General features: G+C 46.9%; 1 protein-coding gene across 9 annotated transcripts in view; it reads left to right on the plus strand.

The window, feature by feature from the left end:
- CLASP1 (cytoplasmic linker associated protein 1) overlaps nt 1–17,706 on the plus strand; it is a 349,913-nt gene extending 332,207 nt beyond the window's left edge. For all 9 annotated transcript variants that reach the window (XM_019522593.1, XM_019522595.1, XM_019522594.1 and 6 more), the window contains 4 exons: nt 1,619–1,747; nt 12,190–12,396; nt 15,032–15,148; nt 17,010–17,706. In XM_019522593.1, coding sequence (XP_019378138.1) covers nt 1,619–1,747; nt 12,190–12,396; nt 15,032–15,148; nt 17,010–17,096 — 540 coding nt within the window. In that variant the 3' untranslated portion in view covers nt 17,097–17,706. The remainder of the gene's footprint in view (nt 1–1,618; nt 1,748–12,189; nt 12,397–15,031; nt 15,149–17,009) is intronic.
- Nucleotides 17,707–18,758: the final 1,052 nt, after the last annotated feature.

Raw genomic sequence — 18,758 nt, forward strand, 5'->3', positions numbered from 1 at the left:
GTGTCTCCCTCTCTCCTAACAGGGAGGGCAAGACTAATTCCATGGGCGGTTGGTGCTATTGGCAATTTGAGGATGGTGCTCACTCATGACAAGACATTCCCTCCTGCACCTGAAAACAGTTCCCAGTGAGAACATTTGTCTCAAAAGTGAAAAGTGGTTTTTTTTTTGTTTTTTGTTTTTTGTTTTTTTTTTTGTTTTTTTTTTTGTTTGTTTTTGTTTTTTTGTTTTTTTTTTTGGTTTCTGACAAATTGGCATCTCCCAACAAAAAAACTCAGAACATTCTTGATGAACCCTGTTAGAACTGACAAAGGAAAACAATGGGCAGGGCATTAGATTGCAGTGGTATACATGAGGATTTGTGTATACATAGCACTTGCTTCCAGAGGTTTTTATTAGATGATATCTGAGCAAAAATATAATGTAAAGGCCAAGCCTTCAGCTTTACATCTGTCCATGCCATGAGACAGTTTTCTGTTTACAGGGATTTACATCCATTGTCTAGATCACTTGTATGGACTGGTTTTTACCTACAGATCAAATCCACAATCATCTACATGACCTGAATGCCATGTGCAAGTAATTGTATAGTTATTGGGGCATTTCCAAATCTAGCCCAGTATCATTTGTGCGCTGGTTATGATCAATAATAAAACATGCCAAGTCCTCCCAAATCTGTTCCCCATTTATAAAATTGGCCTGCTTCAAAATTATATTTTAAGTTTGTGGTAGACCTTTTGCCAGTCATTGTTTGCAATTCAAGCGTCAGCTGCTTGTAGCGTAAGCACATAATCTCAGAGATGTTTCAGAAGATAGGAAGACCAGTGTGAGAGCGAAATAAATTGGGCTAGCATGTAAATCACATTGGTGAAAGCAAATAATCAGGATGTACTTTAAAAGGTTCGGTTTGGAGTTAGCCAAACTGCATACCTGTCTGCTGAAGTTACAGTTGTGGTTTAAAGCGGCTGGAAGCCCATAACCTGGTTAGAGCAGTTCTGTAATTTCAGCAGTTGTTCCAATATTCCTTTTGATAATGAACTTTTGATATAAAAGGGGTTATGCATAGCCTGAGCTCTGGCTACATTAACTGAAGGCACGGAGCCATCCAAGCGATTTCCATAAGCACTAAAGAGAAATCAAAAAGGAGGTTTATTGGTTCAGTATTTGAAACGTGTCTTTGGGTTGCCATATTAAGGATGGAGCTGAGGATCAAATTTAATGAGCTCCTGTAAACAAAAATCATAACAAAGGTACTCTGAGCATTTTTGAAAGTCCTTCGCAATACACGTGTGCTCTTTTCCAGTAAGCTAGTGGACCCGAACAAATGTTCACCTTGTTCTGATTGCCTTCTCCAACAGTGTGAATGCAACTGGTCTGTCTGAACCATCACACTGTGAAGCTGTGAACCAATTCTGCGCTCAGTTGCCAATGCCAGTAGAGTCAGAGAAAATAGAAATCAGCAGAAAGTGTTTCGTAGTTGTTAGGGGCTGGAAGGCACCTTACAGATCGTCCGGTCCAGCCCCCAAATACTCATTGGCGCAGCTGCCTGCAGAATTTCTCTCAAACAAGGCTCCTCAGGTTAAGCAACTTCCTTTCCCACTTGTCTTTCTTTTTGGTTCAGCATTCGATAAGAGCCCTGGCCTTAAGAGTATTGCGGGAGATATTAAGGAATCAGCCAGCAAGGTTTAAAAACTACGCCGAACTGACCATCATGAAAACACTGGAGGCACATAAGGATTCCCACAAAGAGGTAAGCCTTCTGCCTCTCTTTGTCCCGCGAAATAACATGAGCATTTAGTAAAGCCTAATGCCAAGTGATGTGTTCAGGGTTTATGAAGAAAACAAACTGACCTGTCATGCCAATAGAAATACTCCACATTAAACCTCTGTGCTGGGGTTCTGTATACTTGCAATAGAAGAGAAAACCAGAAAGAAGAACTGGACATGGAGTGCGGTGGTAGGTGTAGGCTTCACCCAGGACCAAGTTGCAAGATGCGATAGGAAGTGGCACATACTTCGTGCTAAGGCTCTCGTGCCTGTCCATGACTATAAGGACAGGGAAGCTAAAAGCAGGCAACAAATTGGTGAATGAACATCAGAGAATGGACAGAGTGAGGGAAGGGCAAGGTCACAAAGAGAACTAGTGAGTGCCCTTTCAGTCCTGCCCACTAGATGCCGCATGGAAGCTGCAGCAGCAAGTACTCGGTCACGTCCCAGCCGTGTCGTTCAGCACATAGTTATACACCAGCATGCACCACGCCAGGGCGCACACAGCCATTTGTTTAGGTGACTGGGGTTTGAGCCTCATCTTTGTTAGCACTTTCTGTATATGACTGAACAGAAAAGAAATTGTCCCAGTGAAATCCCTGAAGTGGGAAGCATTTATGTGAGGCTGTAGCTGCCAGGGGCAGATTTTTCCTCCACTGGTCACAATAAGCACATAGAGCAAATCCCCCAAAAATGACTTCACTGACACATCCGTGTTTCTGTAAGCTTTGGTTTTCAAACGGAGCTGAATGGGGCCAGAGCTAATTGAGCGCTGCGCTTTGGCACAACTAGCCCAGAAATCAAGCACAGTAAGATTTGGCCTTTGTAAAAGAAAGGGGAAAAACAGAGCTGTCCTCAGCTACCCATACTTCTCCATGAGAAAGGTCATCAAAGATCATCAGGCCACGAGAAGGTCATCAAGCAGATCAGGCTACCGCAAGGGATCCGGTAGCTGATGCAGAAGTATTTTGTTGGATGCAGCAGAAAGTTGTGCCACCTGTTTGAAATGATAGTGGGAGACAAGAAAATACCTAAATGTATGACCAACATCTGTAAAGCGAAGCCAGGAAACATGTAGCCTTTTAATAAATCAGAATGACAGGTTTAGGCTTACTCCTCCTCTCTCTGAATTAACGTGTCTCCTCCCTGCTGTCGTTTTTTTGTACAGGGTAATAAGTAGCAATTGTAAATTGATTTCCTGATAAAGCAGCAGGACAAAACATTTTGTTCTAAAGGGAGTGCCTTTATTGGCAGGTTTTTCCTGGTTACATGCTACTCATCTCACCTTGACTCAGTGCCCTTGTATTTATTCCTTCTGAAACTCCTCCAAGAGCTCGCACACAAAGCTGCCGTCTCAAGCAGCGCCCTTCTTAAATATTTTTTCCTTTGTCTCTAAAGCCCCCTGGGGCTTGTTCCCCATGTGTGACTGGCAGTCGGCGTCAAAACAAAGGGCGGCATTTACGTTTTGACGTTTCACACTTTTAGGTTTTCACCTGCCTCTTGCATGCGCTTGTGACACGGAAAGATTCTTTGGATTTTGGGCATAGGTGTTTTGCACACGTTCAAAGCATACGAGGTCATTTTAGTCACAAAAGTAACGGCAGTCCAGGGGGTTGGGACTGAAGAAACCACAATTTTGGTCTTTTCTACAGGAAGAAGAGTACTAGCATAAGTGCTCTCCTGGAGGAAGCTGACCCCTTTGCTTGTGCTTGCATGACTTTGACCAGCATCTTTAGGCACAGACTTAGAATGTAGCCTGTAGTTTGCAGACATCTGCAGCACAGACCTTTTTGCATATGATCAGGTAACAGGACGCTGCAGGCAGGTTCCCATAACGCTTAGGGACAAATAACAGCTGTCTTGCACAGGAGCGTTAGGTAATGGCAGTGGAGTTGGAGTGGTTTGTGCAGGGAGAAGGAGCGATGGTCCTACCCCACCAAGCACCAGCCCCTCTTACAGGCGGGTCCTTCTGAGCAGGTGTGCAAATACAAATGATGCGTTCCTTCTCCTGCTCCCTGTGGAGGGTTTATTAGAGGCTCCATCACTAGGAGACGTTCGTTTTGCCACTGTCCATTGCTAATCCCCTGGGCCTCTCTGCTGAATGGTCTGTGAGAACCACAATGTCACTCATTGTAGGCGTAGCCGCACTTCTCAGCAATTTGCAAGAGCATCAGTATTCACGAAGTCAAGATTCCAAGTTCCCATGATGTTTCTGAAACGTATCATGCTCCCATTTTCTGGGTCCTTTCTTGAATCTGGGGAAATTGCTCTAGGTCAGTGGTTTTCAACCTTTTTTTCATTTGCAGACCCCTACAAAAGTTATGAATGGAGGTGCGGGCCCCTTTGAATTGTAGATGTGCATATTCACATACTTTTGATTGATCATAGTCATCTTTCGTGGACTCCTTAGACATAATCTGCCAACCCCTAGGGTCTGGGGACCACAGATTGAAAACTGGTCTATGTATTTCCACCTGCAGCTGGAGGTTGCTGACTTGGTTAAGTCTATGAAAATGTAATCACGAGTCCACTTGAGTAGGGCTCCTTTGGTTCAACCCTTACCCCAGGGCCAGAAGGTCACAAATTCCCATAGTACCTTGAGATCTAGGTCATATTCAATGGGCACGTCTACATGTTCATTAATGTGCTGTAATTACAGTGCATTAAGTTTAGTATCTGTCATTGCAGGTACTAACTGAATGTACCGTAATCAGCGCTGCTGCGCGTTAGCACAGATGAACGTTTTTTTTGTGATGCTACCGCGCACTAGACTAAATCTACTGTGCATTGGTGCATTAGCACAGGCTTTGCCCGCCATGCTGATGTGCAGTAGACTGTCTTCTGCACATTAAATGTCTCGTATAGATGCACCCGCTGCTGAGTTTTGCAATGCAGGTCTGGTAACAGGGTCTCTACTGCACAGTACCGGCAGCATCATGGTTCGTGCTCGCTGATGCTATATCGCCATAGCAATGAGCAATGTTGCCATAGCTTGTTGCTATGGCAACATAGCATCTCATGTAGATGTGCCCAGTAGAGCATCACTGGCTACGCATGTGCTAGTACTAGGGCACAGTAAACAAATTAACTCTGCCATAAGATAGTACTGTTGGGGACAGTGTTATTTTTTGATGGAGTAATTACATGTGATGAAACGCACATGTAGATGGTGACCATAGCTGCAAATTGCACCCAGTCAGCAAGGGGCCAGACTCGTGTCTGACCGTCGTGCCCCTGTCAGCCCCTCTGTCACCCAGTGCCATCACCCAGAACCCAGGGCTGACCCTTGCCAGCCTGGGGCTGCTCTGGCCTGGCGCAAATTGCTGCTGTCTTGGGCAGACGTGTAGATGCTGCCCCTGGGAACGGTTACTCTGGCTCAAATTGCTCTGGAGTATATTGCGTCACTTTAATTGCACACGTAGAAGCACCCAAGGTGAAGCTTTCAAAATGACAGCATGGTTGTACTTTAGTCACCCTTATTCCTGCTCCCTGTGCGTGCAAAGTAGTAAAAGCCAGCTTTAGATTTGCCCATGTTTATCCGGGCAGAAGATTAAAGACGCTAGGTTTGATTAAGGTTTCTTGCTTTAGCTTATTTTTCTACCAGTGCCCAACCACTGACTTGCATGCAGTCACTGTTGTTGTACGTCAGTGCAAAATTAGAAGTGGACTCATTGTTGCTTTAATTATAGCAAATTATTAAGCGTTTGACATGTCAGTGCTTTTAATTTAAGTTACCCTTTAGTGCTCAGAGAAGTATGATGTTGGCAGGATTATTGCTTGGTGATTTTTATCACTTTTTTGCTTGGAGTTAATTGGGGAAAAAAAAAAATCTTTCTGTTCCCAATTAGTTAATATTAACCCATTTGTTCCAGTAAATTTACTCACCCATAACTAAGTCAAGAGAAATGTTGTTGTCTGCCATAACTGATACCACTGATGTGACATTGCTTTGGCCTCTGTTTCCTACAAGTAAAGTAAACCCATGTATATTTGCCTGTACATTAAAACAGAAATCTCTGGGTTTTTTGGGAAATTTGTTACAGAACATCTTTTTCAGTGTCACACTCGGGAAGGGATCTCTGCTGAACCGATTCTGCAGACCAGTGCAGCTGATGAGTCTGTTCCCTAGAAGATGGCTCTAAAATTGTGTGTTATTTCAAATATTTATCCAGCTTTGTTCCTGTATCATACCGAGACTGTTTCAGCAAGTGTGTCATCCTGTGTCAGCACGTCAAAACTAATGATGGTGATCAGGGTGTATTTTAAATGACTGAACAGTCTAGCTGTGGCACGTTCAGGTAGGGGCCTGGTACATAGCAGCTAAAAGCCAACTGTCCCACAGTCGGATTGCAGTCTGCATCTGTTCCCATAAAATGCAGGTTGTTAAAGGAGAACGGGACTGTTAGGACAGATTAAGGTATATCGCACATCAAACCTTTACATTCCCTGTGCTTTTCTAATGCACAAAACATTGCTTAAGTAACCTAGTTCTCCTTCAAATCCCCATTAAAGCTCATGTTGTTTCCTTACCATTGCCCTTTCTGGGCTGCTTTTGTGCCCTCACACCTACTTCTTAATTGCTTGTATTGCTCCCAAGTGAGAGTGTAAACCCTGCGGGGCAGAGGCCTGGCCCTGCTATGTTTGGGTAAGCTTTTCATCCCCTCCAGATTAGATTATTGACATTTGCTCTACCCGGGACTTAAAGCAGCAATCCCGTCTACTCGGTGAACTCCACTGGCACCCTGCTCATTTCATAATAGAATTAAAATTAGTCTTAATTTCCAAAGCCCTTTGTGGTTTGGGTCCTGGCCAGTGTACTCTTTGCACCCTACAGGAGAACTACCCCAGGAGGCACAGTGCCACTGGCTAGACTCTCAGGCCAGAGCTTGCCATCTAGCAAGAAGGGTTGTATAAGTGCAGAGATCCCACTTTGCTCAAGGGCCCCCCAGCACTTATCGCATTGGTGACTTCAGTGGGATCTGGAACATGGGTTCTGCCTTACAGGAAACCTCAGATACGTCATCTTTCACAATGCAGTTTTCTATATAACACTCGCAGCTTGGATCGCTACGCTGCATCCAGAGCTTTTAGGGAACTGCCAGGTATCGAGCCAAAGCAGATTAGCTCAGTCTAGCTGCTTGTTGCAGCACTGAGATAGAGTAACGTGGATGGGAGCAGCCCAGGACATCGTGTGATGTCAGAGCACAGCAGGACAGGCTGACAAAGCGGCCTTTGAGCTGCCTGCCTGGTTGTCCTGGGCCTGTTCTCTCTCAACCAAAGAAAACAAAAAAATTCTGATTGCTTTAATATGCATTACACCCAGGCTGAAGGGTGGAGATTGTTATGATCCAAGTAGTTACCAGTCACTTCCAGTAAACATATCAATGACGCCAGTGCACGTTGGCGTTACAAGAGTATTCCAGCTTCCGCAGATGGGTAGGCAGCAGTTTCCACATGCACCTTGCTGCCGTCAGGAGGCATTGCTTGCAGGTCGAGCAGGCCCGTTGCTTTCAAAGCTACCTTATTTCATAGTGTATAAGTCGAGAGTTGAAGACCAATTTCTACTCTTAAAATTCAACCTTGACTTACACACCTTGTCCCCGGCGAGCGGTGCCGGACTCGGTGCTCGGCTGGCATGGCCCAGGCGGTGCCGCTCGCAGGGGTGGGGATGCGCCAGCCGAGCGCCAAGCCCAGCCCCGCCAGCTCGCAGGGACTGGGGCTCGGGCCGGGGCCAGGCTCAGTGCTCGGCTGGCGCATCCCCATCTCCTGCGAGCAGCACTGCCTTGGCTGCACCAGCCATGTGCCAAGCCTGCCCGCTCTTCTGCGAGAGGCACTGCCAAGCCCTGAGCCTGGCACCGCTCACGGGAGACGGGGCTGGGCTCAGCTGGCGCAGCCCAGGCAGCACCCGTCGCAGGGGTGGAGTTGCGCCAGCCAAGCATCGAGCCTGGCCCTGACTCGCACGCTGTGCCTATGAAAATCCTAACTTTTTACACTGGACAATCAGGGTCAACTATACACTGTATTGACTTATACACTGTGAAACATGGTTTCCTTAAGTGTATACAGCTAAGAGTCTGTCAAATGCAGACGGGGGTGGGGGGCTCTGTTTGCTCCTGCTGCTCTTACCAAGGTAGTGGGGTTGTAGCCATTACCCACCCTCGGGAGACCGCGCTAGAGGAGAATAGCTGTCACTCGCCGTCAGAGCTGCATCCGAAGTCTGCCAGCAGAGACACCTGGGTGACGTCAGCACAAGTCAGGCTGCTTTTAGTTGTTAGAACAAGGCAAATATTTGGAAAAGAAGAAAAACCGGCTTCTCTAAAGTGCCGCGTTCCCTCCAGATCCACATTCCTGGCCCCTTGTCCTTTGTCAGATGTCATTTAATTAGCCAACTCATAGCATGATTAGCTCGTGATTACCAAGAGGTAAAAAACATTCGGCCCGCAGCTCTTCTGTAAACGCTAGGACCTCGCAAGTGCCAAAGCATCGGGACTGCTCCAGTCTGGTGTGCTCTTGCATTAGGGATCTCACGGAGTTGTCCAAGTCTTGTTGTGTACATCGTATTGACCTCAGTCCTTAACTACTATCACTTTTTGAAAGTCTCATATTTTAAGACTGACCTGTTGCTGCTTCTCATTTTACCTGACCTTCTGCTCCCTCTAGCAGAGTCTGATAAGGTCATTCCTTTAATACCCCAGTGTCTGGACCCATAGACCACACTTGCCAACAAAGAAGCAAGAGTTGTTGCTGGACGTTGTATGCTCAAGTCATCCATCCTCTTCAAAGGTGGGTGAACAAGGATAAAGATATGGGCACCATTTTTGTCATATCTTTATCTTTGTGCACTTTGGCATTTTTGTTGATTCGGGAGCTCTGGGCCGTCAGAGATGGCAAAGGGATCACTGTGTGGACATGTCTCTCGTCGATCCCCGTGGGTTCACTCGACTGCTCAGGAGAAAGCCCTGCATGAAAGGGACCTTGTTTTGTTGATGGTGTGTGTTATATACGGCCTGTGAGGTGCATGAGCCTGTGTCCGGCTGCAAAACGTCTTCACCACCACAAGTGTCATTTTAGTCTCTTCTTGCCATTTGACCTCAGAGTCAATAGCCATCCATAAGGAAACTTCCTCTCGTGTAGTAACTCTGCTGGGGTGTGCCACCATGGGTGAACTGGATGTTAGGGTCCGTTCCCCTACCTTGGGCATCCACTAGGTCCGTACCTAATCCCATGGGGGTTCCCCACGCATATCCAGGTGTAGACTTGGCCCAGTGGATGAAAGATGACACATAAAATTAACCAAGGCCTGAGCGTGTTGAAATGAGTTAGAGTTTTGACAGTGGAGGGAAGGCCAGAGGGAATCCAGGGCCAGTGACTTCTTTTGGTCACCTGAGATGCAGCGTGGTAACATTTTGACTTCAGACACCATGTAGGTGTAATGACAGAGGAGTGTCTTGGTAAATCAGACTTGGTTGGCAGAAACTGTAAGGTACCCTATTCCCTGCAGCAGCTTTTCAATTGAACTAGTGTGCATGCGCATGTAGTAAGGAAGCAAAGGAGTGACACATTTGCAAAGCCCCCAATTTAGGGAAGCCCGTAAGTGCAGATTTGGACCCCGGTGACATCAAAGAGACCTTAGCAAATGATTCAAGTTGAACATACGGTTCATGCACGGTTTGCAGAAACAAAGCGGAAATGTAGATATTGTTTGCTTGATGTCATCTCACAAGACTTGGGATCTCATTTAAAGCCCAGCATTCCCAGATCAGGGAGCCAGGCAACGCCTGAGTGGCTGCTGTCTGGGCTCCTAAAATGCCTTAAGTAGTTTGTCCTTCCTTGGGGTAAGTAATTTCATGAAGAAATGACCCAAGAGAAATAACCAGCTGCTGTGCAGATATATTAGACCAGCTACCCAGAGACTGATGGACAATTTCTGTTGAGAAAATTGGAGGCCTAAGTACAATACAACTCGTTTCTATACCAATTAATTTGGCACTTCCTAGCATTGTAAATGCTGCTGTCCCACAGTTCTAGTCAACATGAATAATTACTGACCTGTAAAATATCAGAATGAATAAGGATAGCCTTGAATGATATGAATGCCAAAGAAAATCAAGCCATGTCGTGATAAATTTCCCACAACTCCAAAGTACCAAAATTGGGGTTTTTTCCTTAAATGGTAACCAAAAGTAAATGGTCGCTGTTAGAAATTTCTAGAAGTTTTAGCCCAAAAATGCTTCTTTCTCAAATTTATAGTGCTAAAACAGATGCATCCCGTGTAGCCATTTGTACTTGTTGCTCATTGTGTAGAGAAGGATAGCACTGAATATATTGCTTGAGTGAACAGTAGTAGTCTTTTATGAAAGTTTTTTCTAACTCATGAAATGGTTCCTAAAACTGCAATTTTGTACGGATGTAAAGGTTATATATACAAGACTTGCAGGAAAAGGGCCTGGGTACGTTTAGTTCACTTTGGTTCAGTTGTTAGTGTATATTAGTTGTTGACTCATTCGTGTAAATGGGAATTTATACACGTGCTGTGGGAGTGGGAGGGGGGCACTTTTAATTAGAGCGGCTCTGAGAGCTGCTCTAATTAAAGCATCCGGAGCATCTTGTATATCAGCATCCCGCCTGCCTCCAATTGGCAGTGGGGACGCTTTGTCTAACGCTCATCAAATGAGCATTAGCTAACGCGTCCCAGCTACCATTTTGAAGCACGAGGATGCTGCTGGAGCGCGGTAATGGCCACGCTCTTGTAGACTCGATTGATCGAGTCTGCTCTGACGCACTGGAATTGCACATGTTGAACCATCCTCTCTGCTCGTGTATAGGCACCCAAGGAGTCTAGAGCCTGGCTGTGGGTGTATATAAAATCTTGCCATTTTTCCAGTAAGGAGTGTACCCACAAGCCAGTAACATTCCCCGCTGTTTGCCCACTGCATTACTTGCTCTTTGTGTTCATTCATTTATGAATGAAGCATTCAGACTCCTCACAAAGCAAGACCTTGAGTGGAGAGGCTCCAGCTCGTTATAGTTTTTTTTTATATCAGATTTACATGCTTATGGATGGTGTTGAGTTAATGATAAGATATACCTGAGCCTTCTCCTGATCCTTTTGCATTGGCTACAGTGAGCTTGATTCTGCTGCAGGGAAAGAAGACGTCTAAAACAGGAGTGTCAAAAAAAAGGAGAAAAAATGAATTTCTTATAAAGGAAACTTCGCTAAAGATTTCATAGATGTTAGGGCTGGAAGGGACCTCGCGCGATCATCGGGTCCAACCCCTGCCGCAGGGGCAGGAAGTCAGCCGGGGTCAGATCACCCCAGGGAGGTAAACATCCAAGCGTTTCTTAAAGGTATCCAGAGATATTTTATGAGCTTCTGGTTTCATTGACATCAGTTCCTTGGTACCAATGCCTTTGATTTCCCTTGTAATAAATGTTGATATTTGTCCCTTCCTTTCTCGGTGTCCAAAAGCATACAGCGTCCCCCTCTGCTAGTACACAAAATCTCTGTTGCATGTATTTTGTGTGTAAAACTGGAGAGGCAAGGATCTTTTCGGGTAGTATCTCTTGTTAGATCAACTGCACGGTTGGGATAGATAATTTCGGCATCATCATAGCTACTGAACTTGTCCCATCCTTGGGTGCCTTGCTGGAGACCATGAGCAACCACCCAATTCTGGGCCAGGTTTTTGGAACTGATGCCCATGTCTGAGAAGGGCTTAGGTCCAGCCCTGTCTCAAGGAGACATCTAGGCAGCTGTCAAGAACAGCGAGCAGGATCAGCCATTGTACCAAACCACCAAGAAAAGTTGGTGGATTCTTTATTTCTTTCTGTCTTCAAATCAAGACTCGGAGGCCTTTAGCCAAATGCAAGTTCTTGGGCCCAGCAGAAGGGTAACTGGATGAAAGATGGCAAAGAGGACGGTCCAGGGCTCAGCGTGCTAGCTCGGGACCCAGGAAACCAAGATTGCATTGTGACAGCACGCCACAAACTCACGGTCTAACCCAAGCAGGAAAACAGAAGCAGTGACACTGCCCTGCCTCATAGGGGTCTTGTGAGGATAAGTACATAAATTGCTGTGAGTCATTCAGACAGCATGATGAGAAGGGACCTCTGAATGTTACCTAGGTTGACTGGGTGGAAATATATGGTCAATGTCATGTAGGAGGTCAAATGAGATGTTCAGGGCATGAATCAATGGTGTTGATCTTTGTCGCCTGTGGCCTGTTTGCGATAGACGCCTAGTGAAGGCAAATGTGACCCGTTCCCTGAGCTACACACGCTCAGAAATGCCCTTCTCGTGACAGAGATGAAATATGGAGCAGCGTCAGCCAGTCCCCATGCCAGCCTTCATGGTGCACGAGTGGGTTTGTAATGTGTGTGAAGCGTGAACCTATCAATATTTTGCTTTTTTTCTCTTTCTTCCAGGTTGTTCGAGCTGCAGAGGAAGCCGCCTCCACCCTGGCCAGTTCCATCCACCCGGAGCAGTGCATCAAAGTGCTGTGTCCCATCATTCAAACTGCCGACTACCCGATTAATTTAGCTGCCATCAAAATGCAGACGAAAGTCATTGAGAGGATCTCGAAGGAGTCCTTACATCAGCTCCTTCCTGATATCATTCCGGGATTGTTACAGGTACAGGGCAGAGACACCAGGCACTGCCGTCTCGAGGGCAACGGGTGCAGTGACAGCTGGGCAGGAGCCCACAGGATGCCAGTTGGACAGCCCTGGCCTATTTCCATCCCCTCTATATGACCCTTTAGGTTCAGAGAGGTGAGCTTTCATAGCCAACTTTGTCAGATGCCATGAATGGACTTGCAGAGAGCAGGAGTAGTAAATAGAAGGAATACGGTCATTTAAATACAAAGGACAGGAAAAGAAGGGTGCACCCTCGGGTTGACTGCTTTGTCGACCGCCTTTGATCTCTTCAACTCGCCTTTGCCCGTCTCAGCAGTGGTTTCTGTTAAGTGCCCCTGATATCTGCCAGTCCACTTGAAGCATCTGACACAGCCTACCAAAGCTCACGTCTCTCTGAACAAGTTAGTCTAAAGGTACCACCCTGCCCTGCCGTCTACCTAACCACAAGCTAACATGGAGAACCGCCTGGTTTTTACCTCTGACGTTTTCTTAGCCCATTCATCTAGGGAAGAGGAAATCAAAATCTCGGGTTTGAGTTTTACAGGTGGAAACGCACATGTGACTTCCAGTGCAGTTAATAGCGGGCATCAGTAGACGTACCTGAAGGCAGGTTTAGCCAGCGTGTCGCACAGGTTGTATAGAGGAAGGAGAATTGCAGCATTGTTTATTATTATTCTAAAATCTTTTAATGCCAATTTTTGTGTGCCTGGCTCGTGGTTTACATGGGCAGTCGACACGATGGCTGAAGATATAAATCATCTTGCCTTGGAAAGCTATGCTGAGTATGTCAATCCATTTCGGATATTGATAATAACCCTCTGGGATCCTCCTGGGAGAAAGATGATCTGTCAACAGGAGATGGCTGTTGCCTTTCATTCTTTAGATAAGTGCTCCAGTGCCTTAAAATCAGTGCAGAGTATTAGTAATCATATAATGCAGTCAAATGCATTTGAAGAGCTGAGTAGCAAGGAGTGTGGTTCCTTCCCAGCCAAAAAAGCAAAATTTGAGAGTTGCCAGATGCAGGTCTTTTGGAACAGGGCTATCCCTCAAAGGCAGAGCCCTCTGCTAGAGGCTCGAGGTTAGTGCTGTGGTGTTATACGAGGAGGTTCGCAGGCAAGTGAATTCCAGGTGGTTTAGTCAAAGCAGCTCTGGTGCTGCCCATGCTACCGAGGCAGGTCTGGCCCTCTGCAGGGGTTGTGCCCCTCTGCACAGCCCCTTCTGGTAGGGGCCAGTGATCTGCCCTGAGCCACTCTGCAGCACGCCTCTGGGAAACGCCACTAGTGATGGGCAAGGTCCTTTGAGTAGACGTGATATCTTTTATTAGACCAACCGAGTAGTTGGAAAAAAGTTCTTTCCCAGCTGTTGAGCGCAGTCACCCTTCTTCAGGCACAGGGAGACTCTAGACTGAAGAAGGATGATTGCTCCCGAAAGCTTGCAAAGAACTTTTTTCCAACTACTCAGTTGGTCTAATAAAAGATAAGGCAACTACCCAAAGAGACTCAGTTGGTCTAATAAATGATATTGCATCTACTCAAAGAGCCTTGCCTGCCTGTGTCCTTAGACCAACACGACTACAACCAGACACCCAGCTCTAGTGACAGGGAGTCTTTAGGCACTTCCTCTCCCCCCAGCCTTGTGCGCACCTGCTGGGGCAGCCAGGCAGAGGCCTCTCAATCCTAGAAAAGGTTGGCTTGGGTAGTCATCCCATGACAGCTGCACCAGGCTGTACGTGCAGCTGAGATGGGCAAAGAAGCACTCCTGTGGCACAGCCTGTACCACTTTCCCGGCATGGCCAAGGATTGTTAGCATCAGTCGAGTGGGAGCGGGATTATGCTTTTATGACCAGAAGCTAGTAGCTCTCTCCCCTGAAAGAAACTGAGCTGTAATTCCCTGGTGGAGCCCTGGACTGGGTTGTCTGTATAAATACTGGCCTGGCAGCTGCTGAAACGCTAACGGGGAACTCGGAAAGCCTCGAGCAGCCGTATGAAAGGACTGTGTCCTCCCCAAAGATCCTATCAGCCTCTCTCCCAGCAGAGCTCACCCTGAGCCCCGAGGAGTAGCATGCAGCATGCCAAAGCGGCTGTCTGGGCTGCTTGAAAATAAATGATGGCATGGGTGCCGAACTGCAACAGTGGCTTGAGCTGACCTAAAGTCTGCTCTGAGGTCTCTCCTGGCATGGTGGAGATGCGAGGTGCCAGCTCTACGGTAATCTGCTTTCCTAAAATAGTTTCTGCTGCACCTTGTACCTTCTGGTGTAGGTATTGAGTATCGTAACTCAGGTCATTTCAATACCCAGACCTGGCAGAGCAGCATCACGCACAGCCGAATGGTGTTTCTTTTTTTGATTTCAAAATAGCCATCACGTGCAGAAACTCATCCTGTTGAGAGACCTCGCAATCCTCCATTGCAATAACAGCACATGGCACTTCTGCAGTGCCTAGGTGCCACGGTGAGGAGCCTACTTCAAGGGCCCTGACATTCAGCACCAGGCTGCCATCTGATACTGATGGCACGAGGCAGGCTCAACAGCCTTGTGCAAGGGGAGCGTTCGCCAGCCCGTTATGAAACGTAGTTGGAAAGATCCCGGAAAGCGACCACTGATATACGTATCCTTTCTTTTCTCCCCTTCTAGGGTTACGATAACACAGAGAGCAGCGTTCGTAAAGCAAGCGTGTTCTGCCTAGTGGCGATTTACTCGGTAATCGGAGAAGAGCTGAAACCCCACCTTGCCCAGCTCACAGGAAGCAAGGTACACGCGCAGCACGCAGACCTGTGACGCGGTCTCACCAAGGGTAGCTGAGCAGTACATGCCCCCAGTCACGTAGCCTCGCCTTCACGCCAGTGCTAACGCAAGGGACCCAAATTCCAGTGCCCTTTGTTTAAAAACCATAATGCTGTTTTCTGAAACTGGATGACATTAGATGAACCGCCCCGAGGAACCTGAGGAAGGACACTGGGTGCCTGAAAACGTGTCTCCCAAGCATACAGTTGGTCCAATAAAAGATACCACACACAACCATCACCTCTCAGACGTTCCTGGACTGCTGCTGCTGCAGCACTTCAACCCCCTAATATTAGGTTAGGAAGAGATGTTGTATTTATCCCTGGATAAATTGCATCTGCATTTCGTCCTGGAAGAAAAATATTCCAGGATTGTCATGTGTACACACTGCCTTACTGTTCAGTGTGTGACTGAATATTGTGCTGCTGTTCTGCCATTGATTCGATGCTGCAATCCTGGGATAACTGTTCAGACGTACTTTTGCAATATCCCAGGTTGAACTATTAGTTATTGGTACCTAGCATGCTTTTTTTTTTTTAGGATTTATCCCAGGAGAACACCTGTGCAATTATACTTTGTCCTGGGATAAAATGGTTTATCCTGAGATGTCTGTTTGCAGCCTTAGATTAACTGACTTTTCAAGTTATCTAAACAGTCCAGGTAATGTCAATGCATCACAGAGTCACAAAACTGCGGTTTCTCCAAATTTTTAGAACAGATTCAGCATTGCTGCTTCTGAAATGGCTCTGTGCATATTGTTAGGTCTTGGGTTCCAGACACAAGCCTGCTCTTTGGAAATGGAGTAGATGTTCATAGCTAGGAAGCCTGGTCTATGTCTAGGTGTGCACTGAGAGCCAGAAAACTTGCGTTCGGTTCCTGGTTTACCAAGTTATTTTGCCTTTAAACAAGTTACTTGTTTCTCAGTTCCCCTCCCTATAAAAATGGGAAAATCTTGTACCAGTTTAGCTCGACATCCTGCAAACACTCAACACACTTTAAGATCCGTGAGTGGAAAGTGCTGCAGTCATTTTATTATGAACCTGGGTTGTGAAAAGATTTACTCACATGCTTCATTTAAAGCTCGCATGGCAGCCTGCCGAACTCCATGGGCCGACCTGTGTGTTCATAGCTTTGCACATGGATGCGTCTGTGTAGGGTCTGGGGCTAAGCTGGTCCGGTATCTGGATACTACTAATCCAGGCAAATGAAGCAAGCTGCCACTAATGCCATGATTTCACTAGCTCTTAAGAATTTTGATGAGATTTTCATTTGTTTTAAAATCCCAAGAACTTGAATGAGTACTGACCTTGATCATGGGCTGGCTCACAGCTTCCCGGACTGCAGCGGCTTCAGAGGTTTTCCTAACCGAGGCCACAGCCTGAGGCCAGGGAGCAGATCCCCGTCTCTCTGCACAGTCCCTGGGCTCCTGCCTGCATAGATCAGACTGCAGGGTCGATGTCGTGCCTGGGAACATGCAAAAAATGCAACCCAAATTAATTTGAAAATCCAGAGATGCAATACCCCTGTTCCCCTCTCTTAAATGGGAGTTTTGTCCTTCCCCTCAATGGAAACCGGCTTCCCCCCCAGATGTTTTTTCTGCTCGTCGGCATTCTCAGCTATTGTTTTGATAATAGCATTTCTGGTTATGCCAACTAGTGGATTTTCACTCTAATTACAAAGAACCCTGAATGGGATCCTTGCTACCCCACAAAGCACAGTGTAGGGGGTTGAATTTGGGGATCTCACACCCATTGCCTATAAACCTTGTGCACTCTTCCTTTGCCAGCCTGTTTGATCTCCAGATAACCCCCTTCACCTTCTCTTTCAGATGAAGCTACTAAACTTGTACATAAAGAGGGCCCAGACCACCAATAGCAACAGCAGCTCATCGTCAGATGTTTCAACGCACAGTTAATGGAGATATCTGGACATATGTGTAGACTTAGAAGCAATCAGCGGTGCCTCACAGAGACCTTTCTGCTCCCCTCACTTCATTGGCACACTCCATCGGCTGACGGGGGCCGTGCAGATATTTATTGCAATCAGTATTTTAGTCCTTTAAAGCTTTTATGTAGAATCTTATTCGTATTGAATGTAAAGGAAGCAAGGCCTGTGTTGCAGTCTTCATCTAAAGAAACGAAACAACCGAAAGCCATACTTAAACATACTTGTACAGCCTGCTGGAACCTTTGAGATATGTTTAAGTGAAGTGTTTCCAAACAGAGTCCAACATAATGTGTAGGTGCTGAAAAGTTGAACGAATCCTTGTTTGCTCTGTTTTAGTTTGATACCAAGTTTGGGGTTTTAATGTGCTCCTTTCCTGCTGTGGGAACGACCCTTTCCTTCTGGACGTAACCGTTTGGGACGGCTGTGCCACCTCCCGCACGTTCTGCGATGGGTTCCCGTTTTTATACTCCCTTCCTTGAAACGCAAGAGCTGGACCATGCAGTCTTTACAGATATCACTGTGGTTCCAGCCGTCAGTGCTTTAATAGCGAGAGATCCCTCATGAGTAGCAATTGGGGGGGGGGGGAAGAAAAGGAGATTCTTTTTAAACATCCAAGTTTTATATAGCATGTGCCAGATTTCCACAGGGGCTGAGAAGAACTGATTTCTTCGGGGCTTTTCTCCACCCACCATATCATCAAGCAGAGAGCAGCTTGGTTCTCACTACCTTAATTAACCGTGTTTACATGATCCCTGCCTTCAAGCTGCTTCACCTCAAGGGACAAGGAAGGGTCGTTTTAAGTCCTAACAAGAAGCCTGAGGTAGAGCTCTGGGACTGGAGCCTGAAGTCCACATCCCACTCCTGCCACAGTCCCATTGGCACAATGGGCCTCAGACTGAGATTTGGGAGCATTCGCCCAAGGAAGCGGGGTGGGTTCGTTTTCAGGACTGGGCAACGCCATCTCAGTCATGTCTGCCCAAGAGACTGGCTGAGAAATCCTTATTTTGGTCTCAGCCTGTTTTCTGGAAGAACCGAGAGGCACCTCCAGGGCTCAGATAACACGTAGCCCCGATGATCCCAGCTGCCTGTCCCCCACAGTACGTCCAGGCATCCGCTTCACCTCCAGAAATGCATTGGGAAGTCTTAATGGGGCAAAGTCATCCTGTAAATCTAGACCCCCAGGTGCAGGGCTTGGCCCCAGCGTTTAAAAGGACGATGCCTCCGTCTCCTGCCATACCTGTCATCTGGTGCCCCCAAAGCCCCAGTCCATGCCGGTTAAGGGTGTCACAGGGTGAATCCCTTAAAGATCCAGTTAGCAAGGGGGAAAGTCAGAGCCTGACCAGCAGCAGCATGGTACGCTCTCGGGATGGTCTTGACGTAGGCACACCCTTACTGTCTGCAGGGAGATGGGGGGGAGACTTCTCCCACCCTAGGCTCTTCACCTTCCCCACCCCGGTCCAGGATGGGGTTCGTGTAGATGCATGCCGTTCCCCAGAGTGGAAGTTTAATGGCACGTTGGATCAGTCTGACGTCTGCCTCCTTCCATCATCCTGATGGAAGACCTCGGCCTGTGCAGCGCTAATGGTGTCATGGCCATCAGTAGGTGTCATGGCCTCTCAGGACCTCGTCA

This window comes from Gavialis gangeticus, unplaced genomic scaffold (genome assembly GCF_001723915.1).
Source record: "Gavialis gangeticus isolate Ggan-Ray unplaced genomic scaffold, GavGan_comp1, whole genome shotgun sequence".
Classification (NCBI taxonomy): Eukaryota; Metazoa; Chordata; order Crocodylia; family Gavialidae; genus Gavialis; species Gavialis gangeticus.